Source organism: Stegostoma tigrinum, chromosome 33 (assembly GCF_030684315.1).
Source record: "Stegostoma tigrinum isolate sSteTig4 chromosome 33, sSteTig4.hap1, whole genome shotgun sequence".
In the NCBI taxonomy this organism is placed as follows: Eukaryota; Metazoa; Chordata; class Chondrichthyes; order Orectolobiformes; family Stegostomatidae; genus Stegostoma; species Stegostoma tigrinum.
Window position 1 is genome coordinate 31,658,377 of NC_081386.1, and position 26,963 is coordinate 31,685,339.

Here is a 26,963-nt window from a genome sequence, read left to right on the forward strand (position 1 = left end):
ACCTTTTAGCTGACTTGTGATCTCTCAGTGCATCTTTTCTTTTGTTTCACTTAGACATCTCTGAGTTGCACAATGGCTTTTATCTACAATCAGAATTAAAATTGTTGCCATTCTGAACAATTAGTACTTTAGAGACTAACTTTGCCCCAGTGGTGATGGATCTTTGCAGTGGTGGGTATGAACAGAAGAATGAAAAAGATCATGGCACCTGTTCTAGGAGCACCTTTTCATGGACAAGGGCAGCCTTGTTTTCTCACTAACCAATGAGAGAAAGTATTGCCAAATCCTACTGTTATTATTTTATAGCTGAAGCGAATTTTATGTTTCTCCCCATAAGATTGAGATATTGCAAAAAACAGCAAATATTTATGAAGAGGACAAGCGAGCCTTGCAACACGAGCTGGAGGAGAGAGACCAGAAGCTGCATCGAGAGCTATCAGATAAACGGCGCTTGGAGCAGAGAATGCAAGGAGTGATGACAGATACAAAGATGAAATGGGAGAAAGAATGCGTGAGTAATTTGGGTTCTGAATTCGGTGATGTGCATGGAGTTACAGCTTAATACTTCCAGTTTAGTGTTCAATAAAGCTCTTTTTTAATATAAATGGTCAAACTATACTGTAAATAATTACTGATTGTTTGCAAAATATCCCTTTTTGTTATAACAACATGCAAGATGTGTACTGTTCTGGGAGTCTTCACACTGAATTGGCATGTTTTTAAACACAGCTGTTACACCTTAATTCACACTTTGGATGATGAGTTTTTAATTTCTGACCATCTGTATTTTCATTTTAAGGTTATTGAGATTCTTTTCTTGAATTTTCAAGTGCACGTATTTTGCAGCATGTCGTTATTTTCATCTGCTTCCATAGTTTTGTAATGTGAAGCCTCCAAGCTCACTTGCATTAAACAACATTCAAACTCACCATCAATTTGTGTATTCTGCCATAGGTGGGCCTTGTGCGATTCAGTCTTTTTATCTCACCTAACTGTACAATTCTTTTCATTTTCCGATAGCTTCCTACAATTTTCAAGCCATTCACCAATTTGTATGGTGCTCGTCCTCCTTTTTTCTTGTTTCTCTCTACAAGTCCATTTTCTCTTAAAGTCCCCACCCAGGCTTTTTTCTTTGTAGATGATGAAATGCTAAGGAGAGTGAATAAACATGTTCCACAAACAAACCCTTTCCTTTGGTCAGAGATAATAGGAACTGCAGATGCTGGAGAATCGAAGACAACAGTGTGGAGCTGGATGAACACAGCAGGCCAAGCAGCATCTCAGGAGCACAAAAGCTGACGTTTCAGGCCGAGACCTTTCCTTTGGTCTCTGAATGCACATTTCAAAAACTATTTAGCAAGTTATTTCTACACTGCTCCATTTGACCCCATTATTAAGTATACCTTTTGCCGCCCTTAACTTCCCCAAATTCTTCATCTTGTACATGTCAAGCTGCATTTCATTTGCCAATTTTCTGCTCATTTGATCAGACCAACTCCGCTTTAATTGCACATGGTTCTAATTGCCAAATGGCTGTGCTCTCATCCTTTTTGTCTCAGTTGTAGATTTCCTACAAGTCATCTATCTCAGCAGTCTGCTCCAGTGTCTTTCAGCACTATTGAGGTTATTTGATCAAATGCTTTTAGAAAATCTACAAAAATATACAATTCCTGTCTAAATTCCAGACTCTGTTCACGTTTCTCTTGTTCCTTTTCCAACCATGAATCCAGACTTGTCATTTCAGAAGTAGTCCTGCACCTTCCTACCTATTATCTTTGAAGTTTACGTTGAAAGTTAGAACCATGAGCACATGATTAGACTAATTGTATGGTAGTCAGAACAACATTTCTTTCCTTGCTTTCCTTGGGTGATTACCACAGTTTACTGAAATGTTGACTTTCCTGCACCTCGGATGCTGTCTGACCTGCTCTGCGCTTCCAGCTCCACATCTATTGACTCTGGCTTCCAACCTCTGCAATCCTTACTGTCTCCAAGTCCTCAGGTGTTCTCCTGATATACAAATATCTTTGTATGGCTTAGTAATCATTTCAAGTTCAGTTCAATCCTGTGTTTTTAATCAACTCTGTAGCTATTCCATCGATTTCCAGCAACTTTGTAGTTTTTATCTCCATGCTGCTTTTATCTCACTGTCTAGTATTTCCAGCCCAATTAAGTCCGATGTCAACTTTACTCTCTCTCCTGCTAGTTTAGTTTACATTTTTAAAATCAGTTCTTGAATATGGTCCTTACAATTTTTGTTTTTTTTTTGGGGGGGGTTTATTAATCAAATACCTGCCTTGTTCTTTGTTTTGTGGTTTTTAGTTCATTAGATTGAATGGCTGTAATTTCCTTCGCCTTGGCAGATATGGATCTACCCTTCTTAATTCATCTAATGCTTCAAGTTTATCACTCTGCTCTTTTAACTGTTGTTTCCATGTTGCATAAACCATATTTGTTTTCACAAATTTAGCTCTTTAAGATTTCGGCCTTGCTAATGTCTTTTTCCAAGACCATATATCCACTTCTGCATCATCTCTTTCTGCAATCATGCTACTCTAATCTCCCATTATCAAACATGCAGCTGTTCCCACTCTCCTGTTCAATCTAGTTTTTAAACTTTATTATCGAATTACCACCCCCTCGGGATGTCTACTTGTTAAATTGCTTGGCCTTGGAGAGGAAGGGGTACTTGAGGTCTGACAAATGACATTGCCAGTATGCAGTGAGGGGAGCAGCTTCCCTTGGTTATTATGGTGAGAGAAGTGTGGGCCTGCTGTAGTCTAGGGGAATGTAGATGAACACGTGAACTAGTGTTGCAACTGACAGAAGCATTGGCCAAGATGTCATTTAGTTTGTGACTGAAGAGTGCAGGATTTTGCATCTGTGTATCCTTTGTTAGAGGGGGGAGTGGAAATGAGAAAACATGTTGCATAAAAACTGTTCTGTTCTAACCAGGTGGTATTGATATCATAGAAACCCAGCACTACCTGTCACAATAGTTAAATTGTTAGCCAAGAAAACCATGGCAAGCCACCACTGAAAATAGGCCAACACAATGGCAACAGGTGACATCAGCTCAAATAGGCACCAGTTGTGTGGAGAGGATCCCTTGTGAAAGGGTAGTGGAGGGTTTAGCTTGCTAAGGAAGGAAATGAGGACTCCAGCTGTCATCCAGCAAAATCTATATATGCATTCATGTAAGGTTGGTAAAAGAATTGGAATGTAGAACTAACACATTCGCATTGGCAAGAAAAGCTAGAGAAACTGAAGCAAGTGATAGAAAAGGAGAAATTAGGCTTCCTAAGATTTTGTAACATACTGTGGACATCAGGTGACAACTTTACAAGAAACAAGGTGAGATCAATATTCAGAAGAAGTGGAAAAGGGCATAACAACAATGGCAGGCAAGGAAGCTCCAGAATGTGAATCGGGGCAATGTGATGTAGATCGACTGTTTAACGCAATTAAGGGGATGACCAATTGATGGTACAATATTCTAAGTAATTTGCATATAAAAGTGTCTTTTGCTAAATTATCTTAGTCTGATTTTTAGCCACCAACTTGACAGGAGTTGGCTTCAAGCATTTGGGCTTGCAAAATTTGAAATGGAGCAATCCACTGAAGTAAAGTTAAGAGTTTAAGGGCTCAGCCCATGAGTTGACTTGCCTCTCTCTGAAATATTCCTGTAACTCTTAGTATGCAAGCACACTAAATTCTCCAAAGTCATTGCAAAGGAAAATTAATCTTTTTCTCCCTTTTCCCTTCTCTTTCTCTGCAACCATATCCAAACTTTTTGATGGAATACAAATCAACCTGCAGGAACGTCGTGTTCAAGCTAAGCAGCTCGAGATGCAAAATAAGCTTTGGGTGAAAGATGAAAAACTTAAGCAACTCAAAGCAATTGTTGCAGAGGCAAGGACAGAAAGGCCTGAGAAACTGGAGAGGGCACCAAAGGAAAATGACAAGAAAGTACATGTACGATCAGCATCTCCACCTTCGGTTCCTGTATGTACAGTAAGATGTTTATTTGGCACAACACTAAATCTTTGCATGTACAGCTTTAATATTTTTAGGATAATATTTTGTTTGTCAATTTGAAAAAGATAGCATTACATAATGCTTATTAATGGGATGCATTTTCAGCATCCTTCATTAAGTTACTGCTTTGCCTTGTTAGATAAGTCCCTATACATAATTCTGCATGCCATGATTAATTTTAACATGGTATATTTCGTAAAATATTATGTTGCTGTAGTAGAGTTATAGTGATATTTGTATTGTGACTTTGTTGTTTCATGAGGTTAGATGAGGATTGGCAATGCCATCTAGCAGTGGGCCTTTTTGTACATTGTCAAGGTCTTGATCTGATGACTAAATATGACATGCCTGCTCAGATTAAGTGTATACAGGGCATGTGTTTAGCATCTCGAAAGTCAGTTCTGAAATTTTAAAACCTATTATTTTTCACTTTAAAGTTTGCTAAATGTGTTCAGGAAAGTTTCCTCAAGTGGTAGATAGAGGGTCCTAATCAGGAAGGGGAGAAACTCGACCTGCCCTTGGGGAAATAGGGCAGGACAAGTGACTGAGGTGACTTTGAGACCAGTGACCATAGTTCTACGGATTTTAAAATGGAGGGGAAAAAAACTGGGCCACGGGTTCAAGTTCTAAACTGGGGCAAGGTGAATTTTGTTGGAATTAGACCGGAACTTGCAAGGGTCGATTGGAGTAGTTTGTAGGCAAAGGGACCTCTGGCAAGTGGGAGGCCTTTAAAAGTGTGATAGCTAGACTTCAAGGTCTGTATGTTCCTGTGAAGGTGAAGGGCAAGGTTTGCAGGAGTACGGAACCCTGGATGACAAGAGATAGTGAGGTTTTGACTGAAAAAAAGGAGGCATGGCTAAGGTACAGGCAGATGGGATCAAGGGAATCCCTGAAGGTATGTAGGGTATACAGGAGTTTACTGAAGAAGGAAATCAGGAAAATGAGAAGGGGTGCCTGAGATGGCTTTGGCTGAGAAGATTAAGGTGAATCCAAAGGGATTTTGTTTTAGTATATTAAAGGAAAAAGAATAACTAGAGCGAGAATAGGACCCCTAAAGGACCAAAGTGGACATGCATGTGCGAAACCACAGGTGATAGGCAAGGTCCTCAATGAATATTTCTCCTCTGTGTTTACCATGGAGAAAGACATGAAGACTTGGCAACTTGCGGAGGTTAGTGGCCATATCTTGGGGACAGTCCATATCACAGTATAGGAGGTGTTGAAAGTATTGGCATCTGTGAAGGTGGATAAATTTTAGTCCTGTCCAGATATATCCAAAAAACCTGCAAAAGGCAGAAAAGAAATTTGCAGGGTCCCTGGCTGATATTTGCCTCATCATTAACCACAGGTGAGGTCCCGGAAGAATGGAGGGCAACAAATCTTGTGTCCTTATTCAAGAAAGGCTGCAAAGAAAATCCTGGGAATTATAGACCAGTAAGCCTAACATCTGTGGTAGATGAGTGATGTGAGAGGATTCTGAGGGATAAGATATACATGCATTTAGAAAGACAGGGTTTGATTAGGAGTAGTCAGCATGGCATCTTGCGTGGGAGATCATGCCTCTCAAATTTGTTAGAGTTCTTTGAAGTGATCAGGAAGATTGATTTAAGGGCAGGGCAGTAAATGTAGTCTATATGGATTTCAGTAAGGCCTTTGATAAGATTCCACATGGTGAGCTGCTCTGGAAGATTAGATCATGTGGAATCCGGGGAGATTTGGCAAATTGGATACATAGTTGGCTTGATGGTAGGAAGCAGAGAGTAATAGTGGAGGGATGCTTGTCGGACTGGAGGCCTGTGACTAGTAGTGTGCCTCGGGTTGGTGCTGGGCCCATTGCTGTTTGTTATTTATATTAATAATTTGAATGAGAATGTACAAGGCATGATTAGTAAATTCGCAGATGACACTGAAATAGGTGGTATTGTGGACAGTGATGAAGGTTATCAGAAATTGCAGCAGGATCTTGATCAGCTGGGGAAGTGGGCCGAGAAATGGCAAAAGGAGTTTAGTATAAATAAGTGTGAGGTGTTGTATTTTGGAAAGCCAAATCAAGGTAGGGGTTCCATGGTGAATGTAGGGCCTTGAGTGTAGTTGGACGGGGGGAGTTCAGGTGCACGGTTTTCTGAAATTGGAGTCACAGGTATACAGTGCAGTGAAGAAGGCCTTTGGCACACTGGCCTTCATCAATCAGGGTAGTGAGTATCGAAGTTGGGAAGTTATGTTGCAGTTGTACAGGACGTTGGTGAGGCTGCACTTGGAGTATTATGTTCAGTTTTGGTCACCTTGCTATAGGAAGGATGTTATTAAACTGGAAAGAGTGCAGGAGAAATCTACAAGGATGCTGCTAGGATTTAAGGTACAGAGTTACAGGGAGAGGTTGGACAAGCTAGGACATTTTTCTTTAGAGTGTAAGAGACTAAGGTGGAAGGAATCTTGTAGAAGTGTATAAGATCATTAGAGGCATGGATAGGGTGAATGCAGTTTAGGCTTTTTCGCCAGGATTGGGGAATTGGGGAATTGAGGACTAGAGAACATCAGCTTAAGGTAAGGGGGAAAGAATAAATGGGAATCTGAGGAGCAACTCTTTTACACAGAAGGTGGTATGCATATGGAAAGAGCTGCCAGCGGAAGTGGTTGAAGTGTGTACTTAACAACGTTTAAAAGGCATTTGGACCGATGGACAGGAAAGGTTTAGAAGGATATGGGCCAAGTGCAGGCAAATGGGGTTACTGTGGATAGACATTTTGGTCAGTTTGGACCGAATCTTAGGAGACAGGCCCTGTAGGACTCTCTGGCTATAAATGATTTTGTGTTGCCCCATTGTGAACTGAGGGTGTGTTTTATTTCCCAATATATTTAAACCTGCGATAACAAGGTGTAGAGCTGGATGAACACAGGCCAAGCAGGAAGGCTGACGTTTCAGGCCTGGACCTTTCTTCAGAAATGGGGGAGGAGAAGGGGGTTCTGAAATAAATAGGGATACGAGAGAGTTGCAGTGGGAGAGAGATCCCCTGAGGCTTGTCTAGAGGGAGGGGGGTAACTTATTCAGGGTAGGCATCCTTAGAAGAGGCTTCGCAGTGGGGTTAAAATTGTATCAGAGATAATAGGAACTGCAGATGCTGGAGAATCTGAGATAACAAGATGTAGAGCTGGATGAACACAGCAGGCCAAGCAGCATCATAGGAGCAGGAAGGCTGACGTTCATACCCTGAAGAAATTACGCTCCTCCCTCCGGACAAACCTCAGGGGATCTCTCTCCCACTGCATCTCTCTTGTCTCTCTATTTACTTCAGATTCCCCTTCCCCTCCCCTTTCTGCTGAAGGGTCTAGGCCCGAAACGTCAGCCTTCCTGCTCCACTGATGCTGCTTGGCCTGCTGTGTTCATCCAACTCTACACCTTGTTATCTCAATTCTCCAGCATCTGCAGTTCCTATTATCTCCGATATCTAAACATGCCATTCTTTACACAATTTATCGAACCATTTTGCTTTCACAAAGACCCAAATGGCTCCAAGCATTTTTATTTTAATTTTAGTGGAAATACAACTAATTAAAGCTGTCTTGCACATATCTTCAATGTTGCATTAACTCTATACCCGAGGGAAATGTGTATTGCTGGAGAGATTTAGTATGGGATGCACTACATAGTAAGTATTTGCATTTTATATTGACATAGAGGGTTTGTCCAGATTATTTTTAAATGGGAAGTGTGTGTCAATTAGCTGCTCCTTTGATGATCTATCCAACACATCTGCACCCCCATTACTTTTTTGGTTGTTCGTAGTAGATTATAGGGAAGAGAAAAGCGATAAGGAACACACAATTTGTATTAGTTATTTTTTGAATTTGTTTCACACTTTAGCATTGCATTAATATAAAGTGATTATCAGTTTTTGTACATTTCACTTTGTAATGGCAAAGACATTTTCTGATTCAATGGATAAATGTTTGTGTCCTATTTACTAGTAAATGTTCTGTATTAAGGACATTCACTGCAATATTTTATGGCCTTTTAATAATTATTAGTTATCTTCCAGAGTTTTATATTGAGTGAAATTTTGAATGAATCAAAATTCAAGTTTAATGTTGCAATAATTACCGCCTGTGTCTATTCCACAGCTCCTTGTTAGTAATCCTGGTAGCTATGTTTATACATATTTTTGCAGCATTCAACCTTGATTCTGCCTGAGGTCTCTAGGGGTGCATGAATTCTTTAGGACGCTTGTGCTCTTTTTTTAACACAGAAAATGTCATTCGAGAAAAGTTGCGCATAAAAGCTAGGAAGGTAAAACTGGTAAGGTAAACTGTGCGGTTTTAGAAAAATATATCACTGTACTTTTTGATATCAGCATATAAAGAAAAATGCAAGTGGACCATTTCCATATTCATTTGCACATTTTCTAACCTGGATCATATCTGCAAAATCGGTTTACTTGACAAATCATATCTGGCCTCTAAGTGGAGAGGAGAAAGTTCAATGGCTGCTGAAAAGTGGTTCTCTCTGGTTAAGGCTAGGTTTGGCAATGATATTTTCAACAGTCAAATAGCCTGACACCACCTTCAGCATCACACAAATAATGGTACCGTGAGGTACCAGACATTGCTGATACTGTTCTAGCCATATCCAGGCAAGTTTTGGTACTTTCCTAATAGATGAATCAGAGTTGGAGAACAAAACAGAACTTTAATTATTGATAACTATTACATATTGGGAAAAAGAACTGATCATTGTATATATTTTTAAGTGCATGTTTTTCTAATTTTTCATCCTATTTCTATAGTTTCCTGGTAACAGTTTAGCATCCCTACCCATTAGCCAGAACTGCCCAGTATCTAAGCCACAGCTGCATAGGCGCTCTAACTCCTGCAGCACCATCTCTGTGGCCTCCTGCATCTCCGAATGGGAGCAGAAAACTCCAGAATGGAACAGAAATGGTAGTGCACAGCCCAAGAATAAACGTAGACTTCCAGAGACTGCACAAGTTAGGCACTCCAATTTCCAAGAGAGAAGTCAGGGAGTGAACAAGCTGGGCGGCGGCAAAGTCAACGGCTGTAGAAGAGAAGGCGGAGTAGACCAGGATGGATCCCAGCGGGTTAGTGAGCACTAAAGATTGTAAAGGGAAAAATTGTACAATTTAAGGCACAAAAAAGCACTGCCCACAGTGCACTCCTCCTCTAAGTGTCACACTTATTTCTCATCACATTGTCAGTACTCCTATTGTCTACAAAAAGTATATCAGACACTTCCATGGGAGACCTACATAAGTTGTGTGTGTGTGTTCTCCATTATAAACCCCAATGTCCACTAAATGGAAAGAATAATGATCTCCTAGAGTAGAGATGTTGTGGTGCCCGAACTGGTAGAAGGATATCTTTACAACATGGCAAGGTTACAAACTTCCATTCTAATTATGACAAAGGAATTTGTAGTTGAAAAAGCTGAACAAGTAATGTGTGAAACTGTAAGATTTTTAATGTATTAAATGGGTATAGATGTGTGTCTTTACCATGTTGTACAGAAAGGGAACTGGTTTAGAAACTTGTATAAATAATGGGTAGAACTTACTGAAAGCAGACCATGATTTGTTAAATTGCTTTCAATGTTAGATTTTCCTTCTCAACTCCCATGCAAGTGTAATGAGTTACTGATAACTGAGCTATTGCAGTAATAGTGTGAAAATTGGTGCCTGTAATGTGTGATGTTGAGAATAAGTGTGCACTTTACACAAGTATTTTTTTGCTGGCTCTTTACTGAGATACACAACAAGAGCCTTGGTTTAATGTAAAATACTTTGTGGACATCAAAAGGAATATCTCATTGGTACAAGGGAGCCAACGTCATTACTAGCCAGTATCATCTACAGAATGTTTATATTCTATTGCACTGTCTAACTCTGCTGCTTATTGTTCGCTGCTCTTTGCTGGTTGCTTGTTATTCTCGCCGATTCGAGATTTTTAAAAAATTCATTCATAGGCTGTGTCCATTACCTGTTAGGGCAGCATTAAATGCCGTTCTCCACTTTGCCTTGTGGAGATAGTGTTGAGCTGCTGGCTTTGAACCAGTGTTGTCCATGAGAGAGTATTTCACAGGGTTTTTTTGTGTCCTTTGATTCTCAACCTTTGTATAGATAACTGATACATATGTTGAGTCGTCCACTTTACACCATCTTGTGATTTATATAATGTTGACTGGTTAAATCTAACTTGCTATACTGAATCAAAGGACAGTCTTTTGAATGTATTTGGGTAATTTTGCAACTGCAGAAGATAGCTTTTGTTAGTTGTATTATTATTTCTAACATTTGATCATGTGCAGGAAAAGAAATCATTAGAACTGTGTGGAAAGCCAAGTAATTGCAGATGCTGGAAATCTAAATCCATTATTGTCGGAGAAACTTAGTAGGTTGGCAGAATCATTGAAGAGAGAAACAGAATGAATTGGGTCCCATATCATGATTCTTCAGATCTGAACAAGAATCATACTGGACGCAACAATTACAATAGCGAGTTTTGAGAAGATTACACTCTCAGCTCTGGGTTGGTTAGCCTGGTTGATTGGACAGATGGTTTGCAATGCAGTGACACCAATAGCATGAATTTAGTTTTCACACCAGCCTTGCCTTCTAAACGTTGCCCATTGCCTGTGTGGTGACCCTCAGTTAAATTCTGGAACAGGAGAGCAGCCCTGTGCCCTTTGGGACTATGGCGACTTTATTATAGCAGAGACTGAAAAGTTGCAAACTTCAATGTGGCGTTAAGCTGGTTGTTAGAACTCACATGAGAAATCCTGCTAAATAACCTCACTGTGTAATCTGATTGGGAGTGCCTGGCATTCTGATACTGGAGATGGCATTTGCCTCTTAGCTCTTCATTGTGCACTCGTGATAATCATACAACCTTGTTATTTTAGATTTCCCTGTACATCTTTTGAGCTTCTGCCTCTTGACAGCTGTATATATGAGATCCAAATTTACAATTTATTAGCTTAAAATCAACTCCTTGTTGCATTATTCCAATGCAAATTTTCCATTATAAATTTCCTAATGTCTAGAGACTGAAAAGCGTCTGATAATTGACTGCTTCTTTTGTCAAAGCTATAGCCTTGTACAAAATCTCTAGAGAGAGAGGAATGCAGTACAGGATTAGTACCCACTTACAGTACAGTCTGTATGGACAAGTCAGAAATGTTTGAAGCTACCGATTTGTGAGGCAAGGGTCGAATGTCTATAAGCTATTATGCAGACAACAAGCAAGGCATGCTGCTGCTTACTGTTGTAACTATTTTTTTTTAATTTGCTGCTTTAGTTGCCAGAGGTGTCTAATTCTCAGTTGACCACTTTATCTATATAACTGGATGAAAGGTCCAAGCTCAAATAACTTTCAAAAAGGCACAACAATCTCTAACATATGTTTAAATTGTTTGTGGTGCTTGGATTTAAATGCCTTTTTCAGTTTCTGAGTTTTGATGTGCAAAAAAAAATTGAATAGAGATTGAATACAAAGAACAATATAGCACAGGTACAGGCCCTTCAGCCCTTCAAGCCTGCGCCGCCATGTTTTTTCTCTTCCATGCTAAAACTGTCTTCACTTACAGGATCAAAATTCCTCTATTCCCTTCCTTTTCCACGTATTCATCAAGGTGCTTCATGAATGCTGCCATTGTTTCTACTTCCACCAGCACCTCTGGCAATGCATTCCATGTACTCGCCACCATTTTTGTGAAAAACTTGCCACATACATCTGTTTTAAACTCTGCTCCTCATACTTTGAACCTGTGTCCCCTAGTGATTAACCCCTCCACCCTGGAGGCCTCAGAGTTTCCACTCTATCCATGCCATTCATAATCTTATAAACTTCTATTAGGTCGCCCCTCAACCTCCTGTGTTCCAGTGAAAACAAACCCATTCTAGTCGACTGTTTTTCAGAGCTAAAATCTCCCATACCAGGCAACATCCTGGTAAACCTTTTCTGTACTCTGTCCAAAGCATCCATATCCTTCTGGTGGTGTGATGACCAGAACTGTACGCCGTATTCGAAATGTGGTCTAACTAAAGTTCTATAAAGCTGCAGCATAACTCATCTATCCTTATACTCAGTGCTCCTTCCAATGAAGGCAAGCATGCTGTAAGCCGTTTTCCTACCTTATCTACCTGTGTTGCCACCATCAGTGATTTGTCGACCTGCATACCCAGATCCCTCTGCATATCTATATTTTTCAAGGTTTTGCCATTCACTGTATAATTTCCACCTGTACTTGACCTTCCAAAATGCATCACCTCATATTTGTCTGGATTGAACACCATCTTCCATTTTTCTACCCATGCCTCCAATTGATCTATATCCAGCTGTATCCTCTGACAATCCTCCTCACTGTCCGCGAGCCCACCAATCTTTGTATCGTCTGCAGACATAGTAATTAGATAAGCTACAATTTCCTCCAAATCATTCATGTAGATTACAAACAGCAAAGGTCCCAGCACTGATCCCGGTGGAAAACCATTAGCTACAGCCATCCGTTCCAAAAAGCATCCTTCCACCACTACCCTCTGTCTTCTATTTCTAAGCCAGTTCTGCATTCATCTTGCCAGCTCATCCTGATACCATGTGACTTCACCTTATGTATCAGTCTGCCATGAGAGACCTTGTCAAAGGCTTTACTGAAATCTCTAGACAACATCACCCACTTATCCCTCATCAATCGTCTTCATCACCTCCTCAAAAATCTTGATAAGTTAGCGAGGCACGACCTCTTCCATATAAAACCAAGCTGTATATCGCTAATATGTCCATTTGCTTCTAAATGCATATAGATCTTGTCCCTGAATTTTCTTCCTACCACCAGCATGGTACTGTGTCCAATTTTGGGCCCCACACCTCAGGAAGGACATACTGGCACTGGAGTGTGCCCGGCGGAGATTCATATGGATGATCTCTGGAACGGTAGGCCTAATGTGATGAATGGGTGAGGATCCTGGGATTGTACTCATTAGAGTTTAGAAGGTTGAGGGGAGTTCTAATAGAAACTTACAAGATAATGCATGGCTTAGAAAGGGTGGACGCTGGAAGATTGTTTCTGTTAGGCGGGGAGACTAGGACCCATGGGCACAGCCTTAGAATTAGAGGGGGTAAATTTAGAATGGAAATGAGGAGACATTTCTTCAGCCAGAGTGGTGGGTTTGTGGAATTCATTGCCACGGAGCGCAGTGGAGGCTGGGAAGTTAAATGTCTTCAAGGCAGAGATTGATAATTTCTTGATCTCGCAAAGAATTAAGGGCTGTGGGGAGAGTGTGGGTAAGTGGAGTTGAAATGCCCACCAGCCATGATTAAATGATGGAGTGGGCTCAATGGACTGAATGGCCTTACCTCCACTCCTATGTCTTATGGTCTTATGAGATTCATAGGCCTATAATTTGCAGGATTACCCCTGCTACCCTTCTTAAATAATGGAACAACATTTTCTACTCTCCTGTCCTCTGGGACCTCACCTGTGGTCAAAGAAAATATAAAGATGTCTGTCAATGCTCCAGCAATTTGTTCTCTTGTCTCTCTCTCTCTCAATATTCTGGGATAGATCCCATCAGGATTCGAGGACTTATCTACCTTAATACTTTTTTGAAAGACACACCTGTTCCTTTTTAATAGCAACTTGCCTTAGAAACTCGACACTCCCTTCCCTGAGATCCTCCTCCGCCAATTCCTTCTCTTTGAATACCAAACCAGAATTTTTCTTTAGGACTTCACCTACCTCTTCTGATTCCATACACAAGTTCCCTCCCTTGCCCTTGAGTGGGCCAATCCTTTCCCTGGCCACCCTTTAGCTTTTTGTATCTGTATAAAAAGCCTTGGGATTCTCCTTAATCCTGTTTGCTAATGACTTTTCATGACCCCTTCTTAATCCCTTCTAATTCCTTGTTTGCGTTCTTTCCTACTTTATATACAACAAGGGCTTCATCACTTCCATTCCTAAACCTTACGTATGCTTCCTTTTTCTTTCTGACCAAGATCATAATATCCCTGGTCATCCAAGGTTCATGTAACTTGCCATACCTATCCTTCAGTCTCGCTGGAATGTGCCTGTCCTGAGCTCTTTAACTGCTGTTTGAAATATTTCCACATGTCCAGTGTAAATTTACCCTCAAACAGCTGCCTCCAATCAATATTCTCCAGTTCCTGCCGAATATTATTGTAGTTCACCTTACCCCAATTTAACACCTTCTTCTGAGGACCGCTGTTATTTCTGTTCATATGTATCTTAAAACTCACAGTATAATGCTCACTACTCCTGAAATGCTCCCTCACTGAAACTTCACTCATCTGGCAGTGTTCATTTCCCAAAACTAGGTCCCATATAACCCCTTCCCTGGTTGAACTGTTTTATGTATTGTGTCAAGAATCCTGAATGGTCCTTAAATTCTCCCCCATCCAAGCCCCTAGTACTTAGTGAGTCCTGTGCAATATACGGGAAGTTAAAATCACAACATCCCTGCTGTTTTTACATGTTCAAAATCTCGACATATTCTGTATCTCCCGCTGACAGTTGGGAGTCCTGTAATATAGCTCCCATGTTGTGATTTCACCTTTCCTATTCCTGAATTCTACCCACATTGCTTTGCTGCACATGTCCTCTGGCATATAAAGTTTCCCATGGTAGGCTCATGCAGACAGAAAGGAGACATGGGATAGGGTGAAATGGTGGCAGACTGGATTCAGAATTGGCTGACCTTAGAAGACAAAGGGCGGTAGTGGATGGAAAACATTCATCATGGTGCTCAGTTGCAAATGGTATGCCACAAGGATCTGTTCTGGGTCCTCTTCTATTTGTGATTTTTGTAAATGATTTGGATGTAGGAGTGGATGGGTGGATTAGCAAGTTCGCAGATGATACAAAGGCGGGTCGAGTTGTGGATAGTGTGGAGGGCTGCTCTAAGTTACAAAGGGACATTGATAGGATGCAGAGCTGGGCTGAGAAGTGGCTGATGGAGTTAACCCTGAAAAGTGTGAGGTGATTCATTTTGGAAGATCGAAGTTGAAAGCAGAATACAGGGTTAACGGAGAGATTCTTGGCAGTGTGGAGGAGCCGACAGATCTTGGGATTCATGTTCACAGTTCCCTGAAGGCTGCCACCCAGGTGGGTAGAGTTGTTAAGAAGGCGTACGGTGTGTTCGCTTACATTAACAAAGGGATTAAGTTAAAGAGCTGTGAAGTTATGCTCCAGCTATACAAAACCCTGATTTGACCACATCTGGAGTATTGTGTCCAGTTCTGGTTGCCTCATTACAGGAAAGATGTGGAAGCGTCGGAAAAGATGTACAGGAGATTTACCAGGATGTTGCCTGGAATGGAGGGCGGGCCTTATGAGGAAAGGTTGAGAGAGCTAGGGCTTTTCTCTTTCGAATGACGAAGGATGAGAGGTGACTTGATAGAGGTGTACAAAATGATCAGAGGGAGAGAGAGAGTGGACAGTCAGACTTTTTACTAGGGTGGACATAGCTATTACGAGGGGTCATAGTTTTAAAGTGAGCGGAGATAGATATAGGGGAGACGTCAGTGGTAAGGGCGTGAAATGCGTTGCCAGAGATGGTAGTGGAGTCGGCCTCACTAGGGGCTTTTAAGCAGCAATTAGATAGGCATTTGGATGGTACTATAAGATAGGGATGGAGGTTAGATAGACCTTAGGTTTAGGGTAAAAGTTCAGCACAACATCATGAGCCAAACGGCATGGACTGTACTGTACTGTTCTCTGTTCTATGCATCTTCCCTCTGTACAACTGTAAGATACTCCTTTTACTGTAATGTGACTTCCCCACCCCTTTTTACCTCCCTTTCTATCGCACCTGAAACATCTAAGTCCTGGGACATTCAGCTGCCAGTCTTGCCCCTCTTTCAGCTAAGTCTCTGTCATCGCAATAATGTCATAGTGCCAAGCATTAACCAAAGCTGTAAGCCTATCTTGCCTGTTATGCTGCTTGTATTGAAACACATGCATTTCAGATAACCTCCCCCATTCTTTTCAGCCGTGTTTCCCTGCCTGTTCTTGCTTTTAATAATGTTTGCCTTGGTTTCTACCTCTCCTTCAATATCTGCATCTATACCCTACTCATCTGGTTCCCACCCGCTGCCACACCTAGTTTAAACCATCCCCTCAAGAATCCCTTCAAGGATCTGCACGTTCTGATATCTATGTGTACCTATCAGTGTTGTTCACTCAGAATCTATTTAGTACCTATCTACTTGGGGCGGCATGGTCGCTCAGTGGTTAGCACTGCAGCCTCACAGCGCCAGGGACGCGGGTTCGATTCCAGCTTCAGGTGACTGTGTGCGCAGAGTTTGCACATTCTCCCCATGTCTGAGTGGGTTTCCTCCCACAGTCCAAAGATGTGCAGGCTAGGTGGATTGGCCATGCTAAATTGCCTGTAATGTTCAGGGGTGTGTGGGTTATAGGGTATGCGTCTGGGTGGGATGCTGCAAGGGGTGGTGTGGACTTATTGGGCCGAAAGGCCTGTTTCCCCACTGTAGGGAATCTAATCTAATCTTCTGAACCCTGTGTAGAAAATATTCTTACCTCTGTAAAACATTTTTACTAGTTGCAGTTTTTAAAAAGATATTTCAATGTTTTTGATATTTAACTGGTAATTTGGCAGTATTCTCTGTAAGCTTTGGGTCAAAGTTTGCTCTGGGTCCTGATAGGCCACATTTTGATCATATCATGACTGCCGGGTTGTTAGTCAACCTGCAAGTCCTTCATTCAGTTCTCCAAGGGAAGGAAAGAAGTAACAAAGCTAGCATCATTTTACCTAAGCTGTGGTATTTAGTTTTTTTTTGTGATGCAACAGTTGGTTATGGGAAAGTAGCATGTAAGTGCCCACTGTTGGGGAAATCACGTGGATGTACAAAATGAAACACCAAAGATTCCTTAAGACAAAGATTCTGATAGATAGTTGAGCTTGTTGCACACCGTATGATTTTGGGGGTTTGGTTTCATTTTTAAGATCTCAGTGAATTTATAATTAAAGATATTTTTAATCTGCCTGTTCAGGCAGATTCTGACACATGTCTGGAGTAGGTGTGACTTGAACCCAGGCCTTCTAGCTCAGAGGTAGTGCTACTAGTATAATGCTACAAGTGCCAAACAATCTGTTGTTTATAGGTATTTCTAATCAACCTGTTCGGATGTGTTATGAGCAGGTATTGCTTGAACCTGGATCTCCTCTCTGAGCAGTAGGGACACTACTAGTGTATCTAAACAGCTTTCAATGCATAAATGTAGACCCATCTAAAGATTCACTACTTCTGATCAATTCTAAGATCAATCCAAACATGTGTATGTTTGCACAAGTTTTATAAAATGTATAAAATTTGTCAAAACAAGTATAAATGAACAGTTCAAGCACATCTCGGATTGGCTAAACAGTGTAAAATTCTTGATTAGTTTCTTTAAAAGTGGCATCACTTCCTACTGTCTCCTGATTGGTTTTTCATGGTGTCTGTTATTTATAAGATCATACTCTTCATCATGCTTTGTTTTTATTTTTGATTTCTCACTAAGAGAATAGGAAATTTTACAATATTTATATTTTGCACATCTCTATCTTGGTATATAAGGTTCAACATGAAACATTTGCAGTTAGCAATGTGGTTAATTACGCAGCTATTTTCAAAAATAGCTATTCTTTATTTTATCTGCATGTGATATTTTGATATTAATGGCATGTTTAATTATCAACATGTAACTTTTCAATGTTTAGCCAACTAGCTAAATAAAATGCAGTAATGTGCAGTTTCCTACCCAAATACTAGTGTTGAGACTGCTCCTAAACAATGGGTAAGCTTCCATGCTGATAACCAATCATTTTGCAAAACCGACTGTTTATCCATTGACAAAGTTTTAACTAATTTGAATAAATACATGCATGTCTTGTTATATCATAAATTTTTTTTAAAAATTCAAACAAACCTCTGTGAAACCCTTTTTCTTCCTGGATGACTCTTTTTATTTCACCTAACTCATGAGAGAATCTATTTCCTTGCTCTCCTGTGTATGTATTTGCACTTTTGTTATATGATGGCTCATCCAAAATGAGGAGAATTCAATGCCTGCTGTACCTCCTTTTTATTTCCCTCATGCAAAAGCACACACTTGTAGCCCAGATGCAAGACAAAGGGGATGGGGAGTTTCATTCTGTGTTGACTGTGATTCTTGGCATGCACTAATAATTTTAATTTGCTTTCATTTTGATTGCTGTTTGCCTATAAGTTCTGTTCTAACTATCAGAAATTGCATGTTTTGGTTTTTCCTAAATACGTACTTCAGCACAAATACAATTGGGAATATAAAATTAGATAATGGATATTGTCTGTGCTTGGGAAGCTACTAAATGTCTTAAGGTCTTGAAGCATGGTTCCTTTTGCCTAGCTTTACAAATGCTCTTGTATTTGGTAGCATTATTAGTCTTGAAAGCCTTGTTCTATTTTTTTTGTGCATGGTGGCTCGCTTTGCATAATCATGAAGGATCCTTTTCCTAACATACAGTTGGCTATTAACATAACCTAGCTAAGTCTTTTTGGGCTAGTTTGCCAAATCAATTTATATATTATAAATTCAGTGACTCATTTAGGTTGACGATTTACTGTACTCTTTGCAATTTCCAAAATAAATCAGAAAACAACGCAAAAACTCTGCTTTAACTAACCTATTATAATGCAGCTTTGCATTTCTGGTCTTGCCAGGTTATTTTCTAGCAAAGCATAGTTTTAAAATTCAAATACATGTTGAATTTGTTTTTCCTGTTAAGGCCAATGTGTTTTCCTTTTTGAATTAGTTTTGCCAATCAAATCTGTATTTTTTTTTGAAGGGATCCTCTAATTAGGAATCTCTGATTACAATTTCTGTTGATTACTGTTTCAATCTGCTTAGAATGCACCACCTGTTCGCCTACGCCACAGACGGTCACGCTCAGCGGGTGGGGAACGATGGGTAGACCATAAGCCAGTTGGTAGCGTGGAAACAGACACTGTCCTACAGCCACACATTCCCAATGCCATCACAGTGGCAGTGCCAAATGAAAAAGCTCTGGCTAAGTGTGACAAGTACATTTTGACACACCAGGAGCTTGCATCGGATGGGGAGATTGAGACCAAGCTCATCAAGGTAATGAACAGAATTGCAGCAAAATCCAAGTTAACCAATAAAGCTTAAGAGATCACAATTCTTGATTTATTTATCAGGTTTCAAGTTTCTAGTTTTTACTTCAAATAACAATTTTCAAATATGTTTGTAGGTAAAAGTGATAATGATTTTGGTTTTGAGAATGGCAATTTGTTTTCAATGCAGTTTTATTTTAAAAGATGGTATAAATAACCTTTTCTTTAAAAAAAAAATTGGTACTAAAATTCTACTGTATTGTCATGATGGCATCTAGTGTGAATTTTGTTTTAATTTGAAGGGAGACGTTTACAAGACCAGGGGTGGTGGGCAGGCCGTCCAATTCACAGATGTTGAGAAACTGAAACAAGAGACACCTGGCAGTACAAGGTATGTATTGTGGCACTGTGTCAATTTCAATTAACTATGATCATCAGTTTTAGAAGGTTAGCTTAAATTTGCAAGCATAGATTTAATGATGGGAGGAAAGGTAGAAAGTTTAATGTTGTGATGTCTTATTAAAATATATCTCTCATTTAATACAGTACATTGTTTTAACTTCAATATGCTTTGGAATTTCCAAACCATGTATACCCATTTGTAATTTGAGTAAGAACTGCGTGTTGTAAACTGAATGTTATACTCTTGTACTTTGCACATTTTGACCATTTTTTTTAAACATTATCATTTAGAATTTTAAACATTGAAGCTCCTTGATTATTTAAGGTTTTGAAAATGAAGCAGGTGATTAATTTTAACAAAGAAATCAGAACAGTGAAACTTGGTAAATGAATTTACTGCAGTTATTGGTTAAATTAGTTTCTTGTACTTTTGGGAATCTAGCTCTTTGCTTTGACGCTTTAAGGAAATGAATGCTCTCAACCACAAATTACCATCTTCACCTGCAGTTAGTAAAGCTCATCCTTATTGGCTGAATTAGTGCATATGATTTCAGTCACGCTCTTTTAAAATAAATATATTTGTTCAGAGATGGTAGGAACTGCAGATGCTGGAAAATCTGAGATAACAAGGTGCACAGCAGGCCAAACAGCATCAGAGGAGCAGGAAGGTTGACGTTTTGGTTTCGGTTCTGTTGATTTTGTTTGTTTTTTCAAATTTCTTTCACTTTAGCCCATTACTTGTTGGTCTTTTAATCAGTCATGCAAGGACTTAGGTTATCTTGGAGTATGAGATACTTAATATTATCAACTAGATAGTCAGTTCGTCTACAAAGGTATAGTTATGTCACATTGTAACCTGTCCTGATGGTAATATACAGCATAGCGAAATTGGGAGCTCCAAGCTTTTTGATCCCCGAGAGCTGTAATTTGTTAAAGGCCTAGTATGTTTCTAGCAGTGCAACGGTCTTGGAGAATCTGTAAGTAACGTTCACCTTTTTAATTTTGTCTCCACTTGTTAGAAAACGCAGATCTTCACAATCAGCACCCCCTCAGCAAGAAGAGACTACAGAATCGGAATGGACTGATGTGGAGACGAGGGTAATGACTTGTATTCTTAGTGTTTTGAAGATTAAAGCCGAGCACTGGCTAGCTTCGTCAAACATCTCCTCTCAAATCCTCTGCTTATGCTGATGGCTTGTTATCAACAGTTATATTAAAGATAATTTAATACTGCCTTTTCAGCTTGTGATGCTCTGTTTTTCAGTGTTCTGTTGCTGTAGAAATGAAGGCAGGAAGCAACTTTGGACCTGGATATCAGCACCATGCTCAACCCAAGTATGTCTTCTAACCTGCTTTAGGTTTATTTCGCCTGATCTTTTATTTGTCTCAGAATAGTCAGCAGTCCTGAATTGTGTTGCAACTGTGGTTTGAGATGGTCAATAACTTATCACTGTGCTTGGACTTCTAGTTCCTCTCTGCAAAATGTCCCACAGCATATTTTAAGCTGAGTTTGGATCTCTGGAAAGAGTGGTCTATCTACAGAGGTTTTGACTTAGCTTGCTAATCATTGTTACTGCATGTAGTCAACGTGGATAGCAATGCAAATTCAGTGGGCCAAAGGTTTGTGGTATGGTGTGAGAGAGAAAATGGATGGGGCACTTTTAAACAAAGATGTAAAGAAGCTGCACCCAGTAGCTGATGTAGGGACTAGGGGACTCTGGGCTGGGCAAGAGACATGAGGGTAGGATTTTCTTTTTCTCTTTTGTTTTGAGCAATATATGCCAATGATCTGGAATTTGCTATCTACAAGGCTGGGGGAAGCTTAGGCTATTATTTATTTCAAAACAAAATTGCATGGGCAGTTGAGAAAAGTGAATCTACAGGAATTGAGTGGAGCCAGGAGATTGACAGAATTGTTCTGCAGAGAGCTAGCATGGATTTGATGGTCCAGATAGTTTCCTTGTTACATGATCACTCTGTTTTTTGATTTTGCTCACATGGCTTTTTAAGTTATTTCTCTCCCTTTTTTATTTCTAGGCGCAGAAAACCATAAATGCCAGATACTGTATAAAACTTCCTTCAACAGAATAATCTTGAGCAATAGTGGACATTTGTTGAACTTCTGCAGGGTAGATGATACTATGCAAGATTAGGGTGAATGTGATATCAGTGCTGTAAACATTTTGAACTGAGACAATAGTAAATTTAGCTGGCTTGTTTTGTATATATTTGATATTCCCGTGCCTTTTCATTGCGCACCACAGATTATGTGTTTTACAATATGAGCATTGTACTCATTTTTACATGTGGATACAAATTTTATACCTTTCCCATGTAGATTAATCATGATCCTTCTGTTTTGAGATTTTTGTTCAAACAACTGGCCAGTATCACTGAAAGAAGAAACTTTTGTGTTTACAGATTGGCTGTGGTTTTCATAAGACCATTTTGGAAATTATTTTTCTAAATTGCGGCATCCTATTTGTGACCGTTTTTGGACGTTGTCTTTTTAAAGAAAAGAAAATAGGATAATGCTTGCCACGTTTAATTTTTTTTTTAAAAAAGCAATCAACATTTGATCACCAAACCCTGGATAAACCCTGGCATCACTTGTGTTTTGAGCTGCTGCTATTGTTCAGTTGACACAATGCACTTTAGAATGAACCCATTTTTTTGTGTGTATATGCATGTCAGCATCACGGCAACATCTTCTATTTCTCATACCATAAGCTTTCAATAGCCAATGATTTCATTATTACTTTAACTGTACATTGTAAACAGTTTGACCTAATAGACATTTGTTTAGTATGTTTTTGTTGGAAATAATCTGAATATTTTATTTACGTTAGCTATTCAGTGTCTAAACTATAAATAGTCAATTTTGATTAAATTGTTGATACACTATAATGTGATGTTTTGTGTGGGTCTCTCTCTTCACCAAACGGGAAGAATAGAAAATATCTGCTGTTGAATTCACCATTTGAAGATCTATTTTAATGGTTTTTCTTTTGCTTTGTGAAAAAATTAAAAGTGCATGAGTGACACTATATTTCCACTTGGTCTGAGTACATGAAAATACAAATGTGGTTAAAACCACAATTCCTTCGGCAGCAAGTTTAAGAAGCCCACTTTTTATCTGATATATATTTGTTTATACAATACCTTACTGCTTCAGTTCCAAAAGAATACAAACCTATCCAATTGCCTTCTGCCAAAGTAACATTGGCTATTTCAATATCTAATGTTTAATGTATGTTTTATATAATCTATTTGTCTACTTGAAGTGAGTTGGGCTTCTTTCTGCTCATTGTTAAGCTCCGTGATGATAATAACTCCACTCATCCTGTTCACCATGTACATATTTCTGAGTTCTTCTTGGCTTTTACCTGTTTTCAACTAACTACAGATTATTCTACTGGCGGTTCCAGCTGCCTTTAAGTCGCAAAAGGGAACTGGTCAAGGGCAGCTAGTTATTGCTCAGTCAGAAAATGGCTAAGATGGATCACAAAGTACTTGTTGAACTGCAGTCTGCATTTTTTTTATTGAGAAGAGGTGGAGAGGCCAAGCATAACTGTAGCATTGGCACAACCTGTCTGGCATACTCTGTGACCTAGAAAACTCTTGCGTATGGTGAGGACAAACTGAAATTTTATTACTGTGCTGAAGGTGCAGTCAACAAACTACTGCTGTCAGATCACATCAGCTATGGTGAGATGAGAGTGGTGGCCTTTGACATGAAGGCCACACATGCGTGTGTGCGCGCATGCGCGTGCACAGCCCTAGCAAAACTAGAGTCAATGGGTATTAGGGGACAGATTCTCTGGTTGGAGTCATACCTGGCACACAAAAAGATGGTTGTGGTTGTTGAAGGTCAGTCATCTCAGCTCCAGGACATTTCTGCAATAGTTCCTCAGGGTAGTGTTCTAAGCCAAACCAACTTAAGTTGCTTCATTGACGACTTTCCATTCATCAGGTCAGAAATGGGATTATGCAATCATTGACGAACCATGTTCAGCACCATTTTCAACTTCTTCTCCAACACTGAAGCAGTCCATGTTCAAATGTAACTAGATCTGGGCACTGTCCAGATTTGGGCTGACATGTAACAGCATTTGTGCCACATACATGCCAGGCAATAACCAGTTCCAATAAGAGACAATCTGATCACCGTACATGACATTCAATATTGTTATCATTATCCCCACAATCAACATCCCGAAAGTTACCATTGATCAGAAACTCAACTGGATGCAGCACATTAAAATAGTGACTACGAAAGCAGGCCAAAGGCTAGCAATACTGTGGTGAGTATCTAATTCCTGACTTCCCACGCCTGTCCACCATATGTAAGTTCACAAGTCAGGAGTGTGATGGATCACAACCAGCTTGATTGGCACCGCATTCACTTCCTCCAGCAGAACTGAGTTCTGAGGAAGGATCACAGGACCTGAAATGTTAACTCTGATTTTTTTTTTTTCTTCTTCACAGATGCTACTGGACCTGCTGAGTTTTTCCAGCATATTTGTTTTTGTTTCTGGTTTACAGCATCTGCAGTTCTTCCAAATTTTAAGGGCAACCGATACATGGGAAAAGTACCACTTGCAAATTTCCCTCCGAGCCACTCACCATCCTGATTTGGAAATATGTCGCTGTTGGTTCACTGTTGCTAGGTCAAAATTCTGGAATTCCCTCCCTAAGGGTAATGTGGATCAACCTGAAAGTATGTGGATTGCTGTGGCTCAAGAAGGCAGCTCACCATGACCACCTCAACGGCAACTAGAGACAAGCAATAAAAAGCTGGTCAGCCAACAATGTCCATGTTCTGTGACTGAATTTTAAAAATTCCTTCAGTATCAGTAAATCTCTACCACGGTTGGATGCCAACTTTTCTTTGGAGCAGAGTTTAATAAGACTGACATTTCTGAAGATTCATTTCTACATTCTGACACTGTACCACGCAAAGACAGTATTGTACGTGAAATAAAATGAATACCCCCCAAAAAAATTGTGGATCCAGGGTTTATTCAAATCTTGAAAAATAATAATAAATGACCTTTTCTCTTTCTCACTTCCCACTAAAGCATTTGTAAATTCAAAACTGTGCAAAATCTTACTGCTTAACTCCCCATTCCCATGTCCAGGATCATACAAATTCATGAATGGTCTATCAGTGAAAGAAGCCTTCGTTTCTTTTGGCTTGATTCGCTGCCAGCCAAGCGAGTTTAAATTTTCTATTTTGGGGAACTTTAACCTCACTCCAGTCAATTCTTACACTCTTCTTCATTTTGCTCTTGTTTATTTTATTACACAAGGTTTGCTGTTTGCACAAGAAGATCGTTTAAGACTTTTGAGTACGCAGTTTGTTCAACCATTGTCACTTGGCACTTCTATGGGTGGATCACCATTTATTATGTTTATTTTATTTCAGTACCTTTTTGCCGTTGACAAGAATTGCCAACACACATTGATATGACAAACAGAAGCACACATTCACATTCATATTCTGCTCTTACTGAACTCTGCCAAAATATATGCAATAAACTTTTTTCGTTTGGTTTTTATTGGATTTCAAAACTTTTTGATTTATTATTGTCACATGTACCTAGGTACAATGAAAAGTTTAGTTTTGTGTGCAGTACAGGCAGATCATGCCAAACAAAGTATATCAGCGCAATAGAACAGAGCAAAGAATACAATGTTCCAGCTGCAGAGAAGGCGCACAAAGAGCGAGATCAACATTAAATTAAAATGAGCTTTCTCAAATCTGTTGGCATGTGTGCGTAAACTTTGGTATCTTCTGACCAGTGGAAGAGATTATAACTGAGGTGAGAGGGCCCTCTGATTATGTTGGCTGGCTTGTATGACGTACTGGGCTGTGTTCACAACTCTCTAATTTCTTATGGTCCTAGGCAAAGCAGCTGCCATACAAAGCTGTGATGCATCCAGATAGAATGCCTTTTGTGGCGTTTCCACAAAAATTGATAAGTGTCTTTATGGACATGCCGAATTTCCATTGCTTCCTGAAAAAGTAGAGGCATTGTTGTACTATCTTGACTGTAATGTCAGTGAGGGTGGACCCAACAGACTGGTGATCATTACTGGCCCTGTGTTTTACTGGTGATTAATTGGCATGAATGATGGCAATTTCTTATTAGGAGCGTTGGCAATGTTGTTGAGAAAATTATGCTGAGTTCTATCAAATGGTTTCACTTGTATTTACCAAGAACCTTTTGTGATGTTCCAAAGCAAAAAAAGAATTAGTTGTGTAATCACAGCCCTAAAGCAGGACATGCAATTAAAGCAAAACAATCCCACAGGCAGTAATGGGCATAATGCTCTAGGGGTCTCAGTGACGTGGAATATTGTAGGATTTGAGCTAGAATCTGATGAAATATCTGGTAAGGCCCATCCTGATGCTGGGCGAATCTCACTCCATCTCATGCTTTTCACAGCATGGCACATTTCTTGCTAGGTACCGCTGAGTTGTCAACAAGCAATGAACACTTCCTTTGACTTGAATATCTCTTTCTTTTTGGAATGGAAGTGTCAAATTTTGTACAGATATACAAGCTTTTTAAAGGCATAGAAAACGTGTCCCTAACTCAAATATTATAGGTTTACCTTTCCTAACATTTAAAAAAATATACAAATGTAAGCTCAATTTTATTCATTTTTGGGGTATAGCCATCATTGGTCAGGCTAACTTTATTGCCCAGAGGATATAATGAGTCAACCACATTGCTGTGGGTCTGGTGTTGCTCATAGGTCAGACTATAGTAAGGACAACAGGTGCCCTTCCATAAAGGTCCATGTGGGTTTTCACGATAACAAAGTGTCTACATGGTTACCATTGTGCCAGCTCTTTCAGAATTTTTATTGAATGCAAGTTTTATCATCTGCCATGGTGGGATTCAATGCATGTCTCCAGAACATTAGCCTGAGGTTCTGGATTTCTAGTCCACTGATATAACCATGACTCCACCATGCCCTTTATATTTGTTACTTTATATATTTTTTTTTTATGGTTTCAGTCTTTGTTCCAAGACTTACTAGAATAGCTTGGAATTAACCCAGTCTATTCCCACCCTTGATGTCATATTTAACCCTGAGTTTGATCTTCTGATCTTGTATTTGTGCCACCACTAAAACCTATCTATTTCCAGCTCTCAAGGATTCTGTGTTTTTCCCCTAGCTCAGTTCATCTGGTGAACACCCTTTTTCATGCCATTGTCACTTCAAGTCATTTTTTAAAAAAACAAGTCTTTAATGGTCTAATCTTATGGCTAGTCTGACATTCTCCCTCAGTTAATGCTGAATGCTGCTTGTGCCTTGTCTCGCTGTAACTGTTTTCTCTGGTCCCAACTCTCCTATCCCTATAACCT

The 26,963-nt window shown here is 39.7% G+C and overlaps 1 protein-coding gene across 4 annotated transcripts in view; it reads left to right on the forward strand.

Annotated features, from left to right (window-relative positions):
- The window catches only part of kif23 (kinesin family member 23), a 53,214-nt gene extending 30,426 nt beyond the window's left edge, over positions 1-22,788 (forward strand). For 2 of the 4 annotated variants that reach the window (XM_048563143.2, XM_048563144.2), the window contains 8 exons: positions 338-511; positions 3,820-4,005; positions 8,820-9,131; positions 18,953-19,186; positions 19,482-19,570; positions 20,601-20,679; positions 20,846-20,916; positions 21,619-22,788. In XM_048563143.2, the coding sequence (XP_048419100.1) occupies positions 338-511; positions 3,820-4,005; positions 8,820-9,131; positions 18,953-19,186; positions 19,482-19,570; positions 20,601-20,679; positions 20,846-20,916; positions 21,619-21,634 (1,161 nt within the window). In that variant the 3' untranslated portion in view covers positions 21,635-22,788. The remainder of the gene's footprint in view (positions 1-337; positions 512-3,819; positions 4,006-8,819; positions 9,132-18,952; positions 19,187-19,481; positions 19,571-20,600; positions 20,680-20,845; positions 20,917-21,618) is intronic. The other 2 variants (XM_048563146.2, XM_048563147.2) reach the window with 1 other exon arrangement.
- Positions 22,789-26,963: the final 4,175 nt, after the last annotated feature.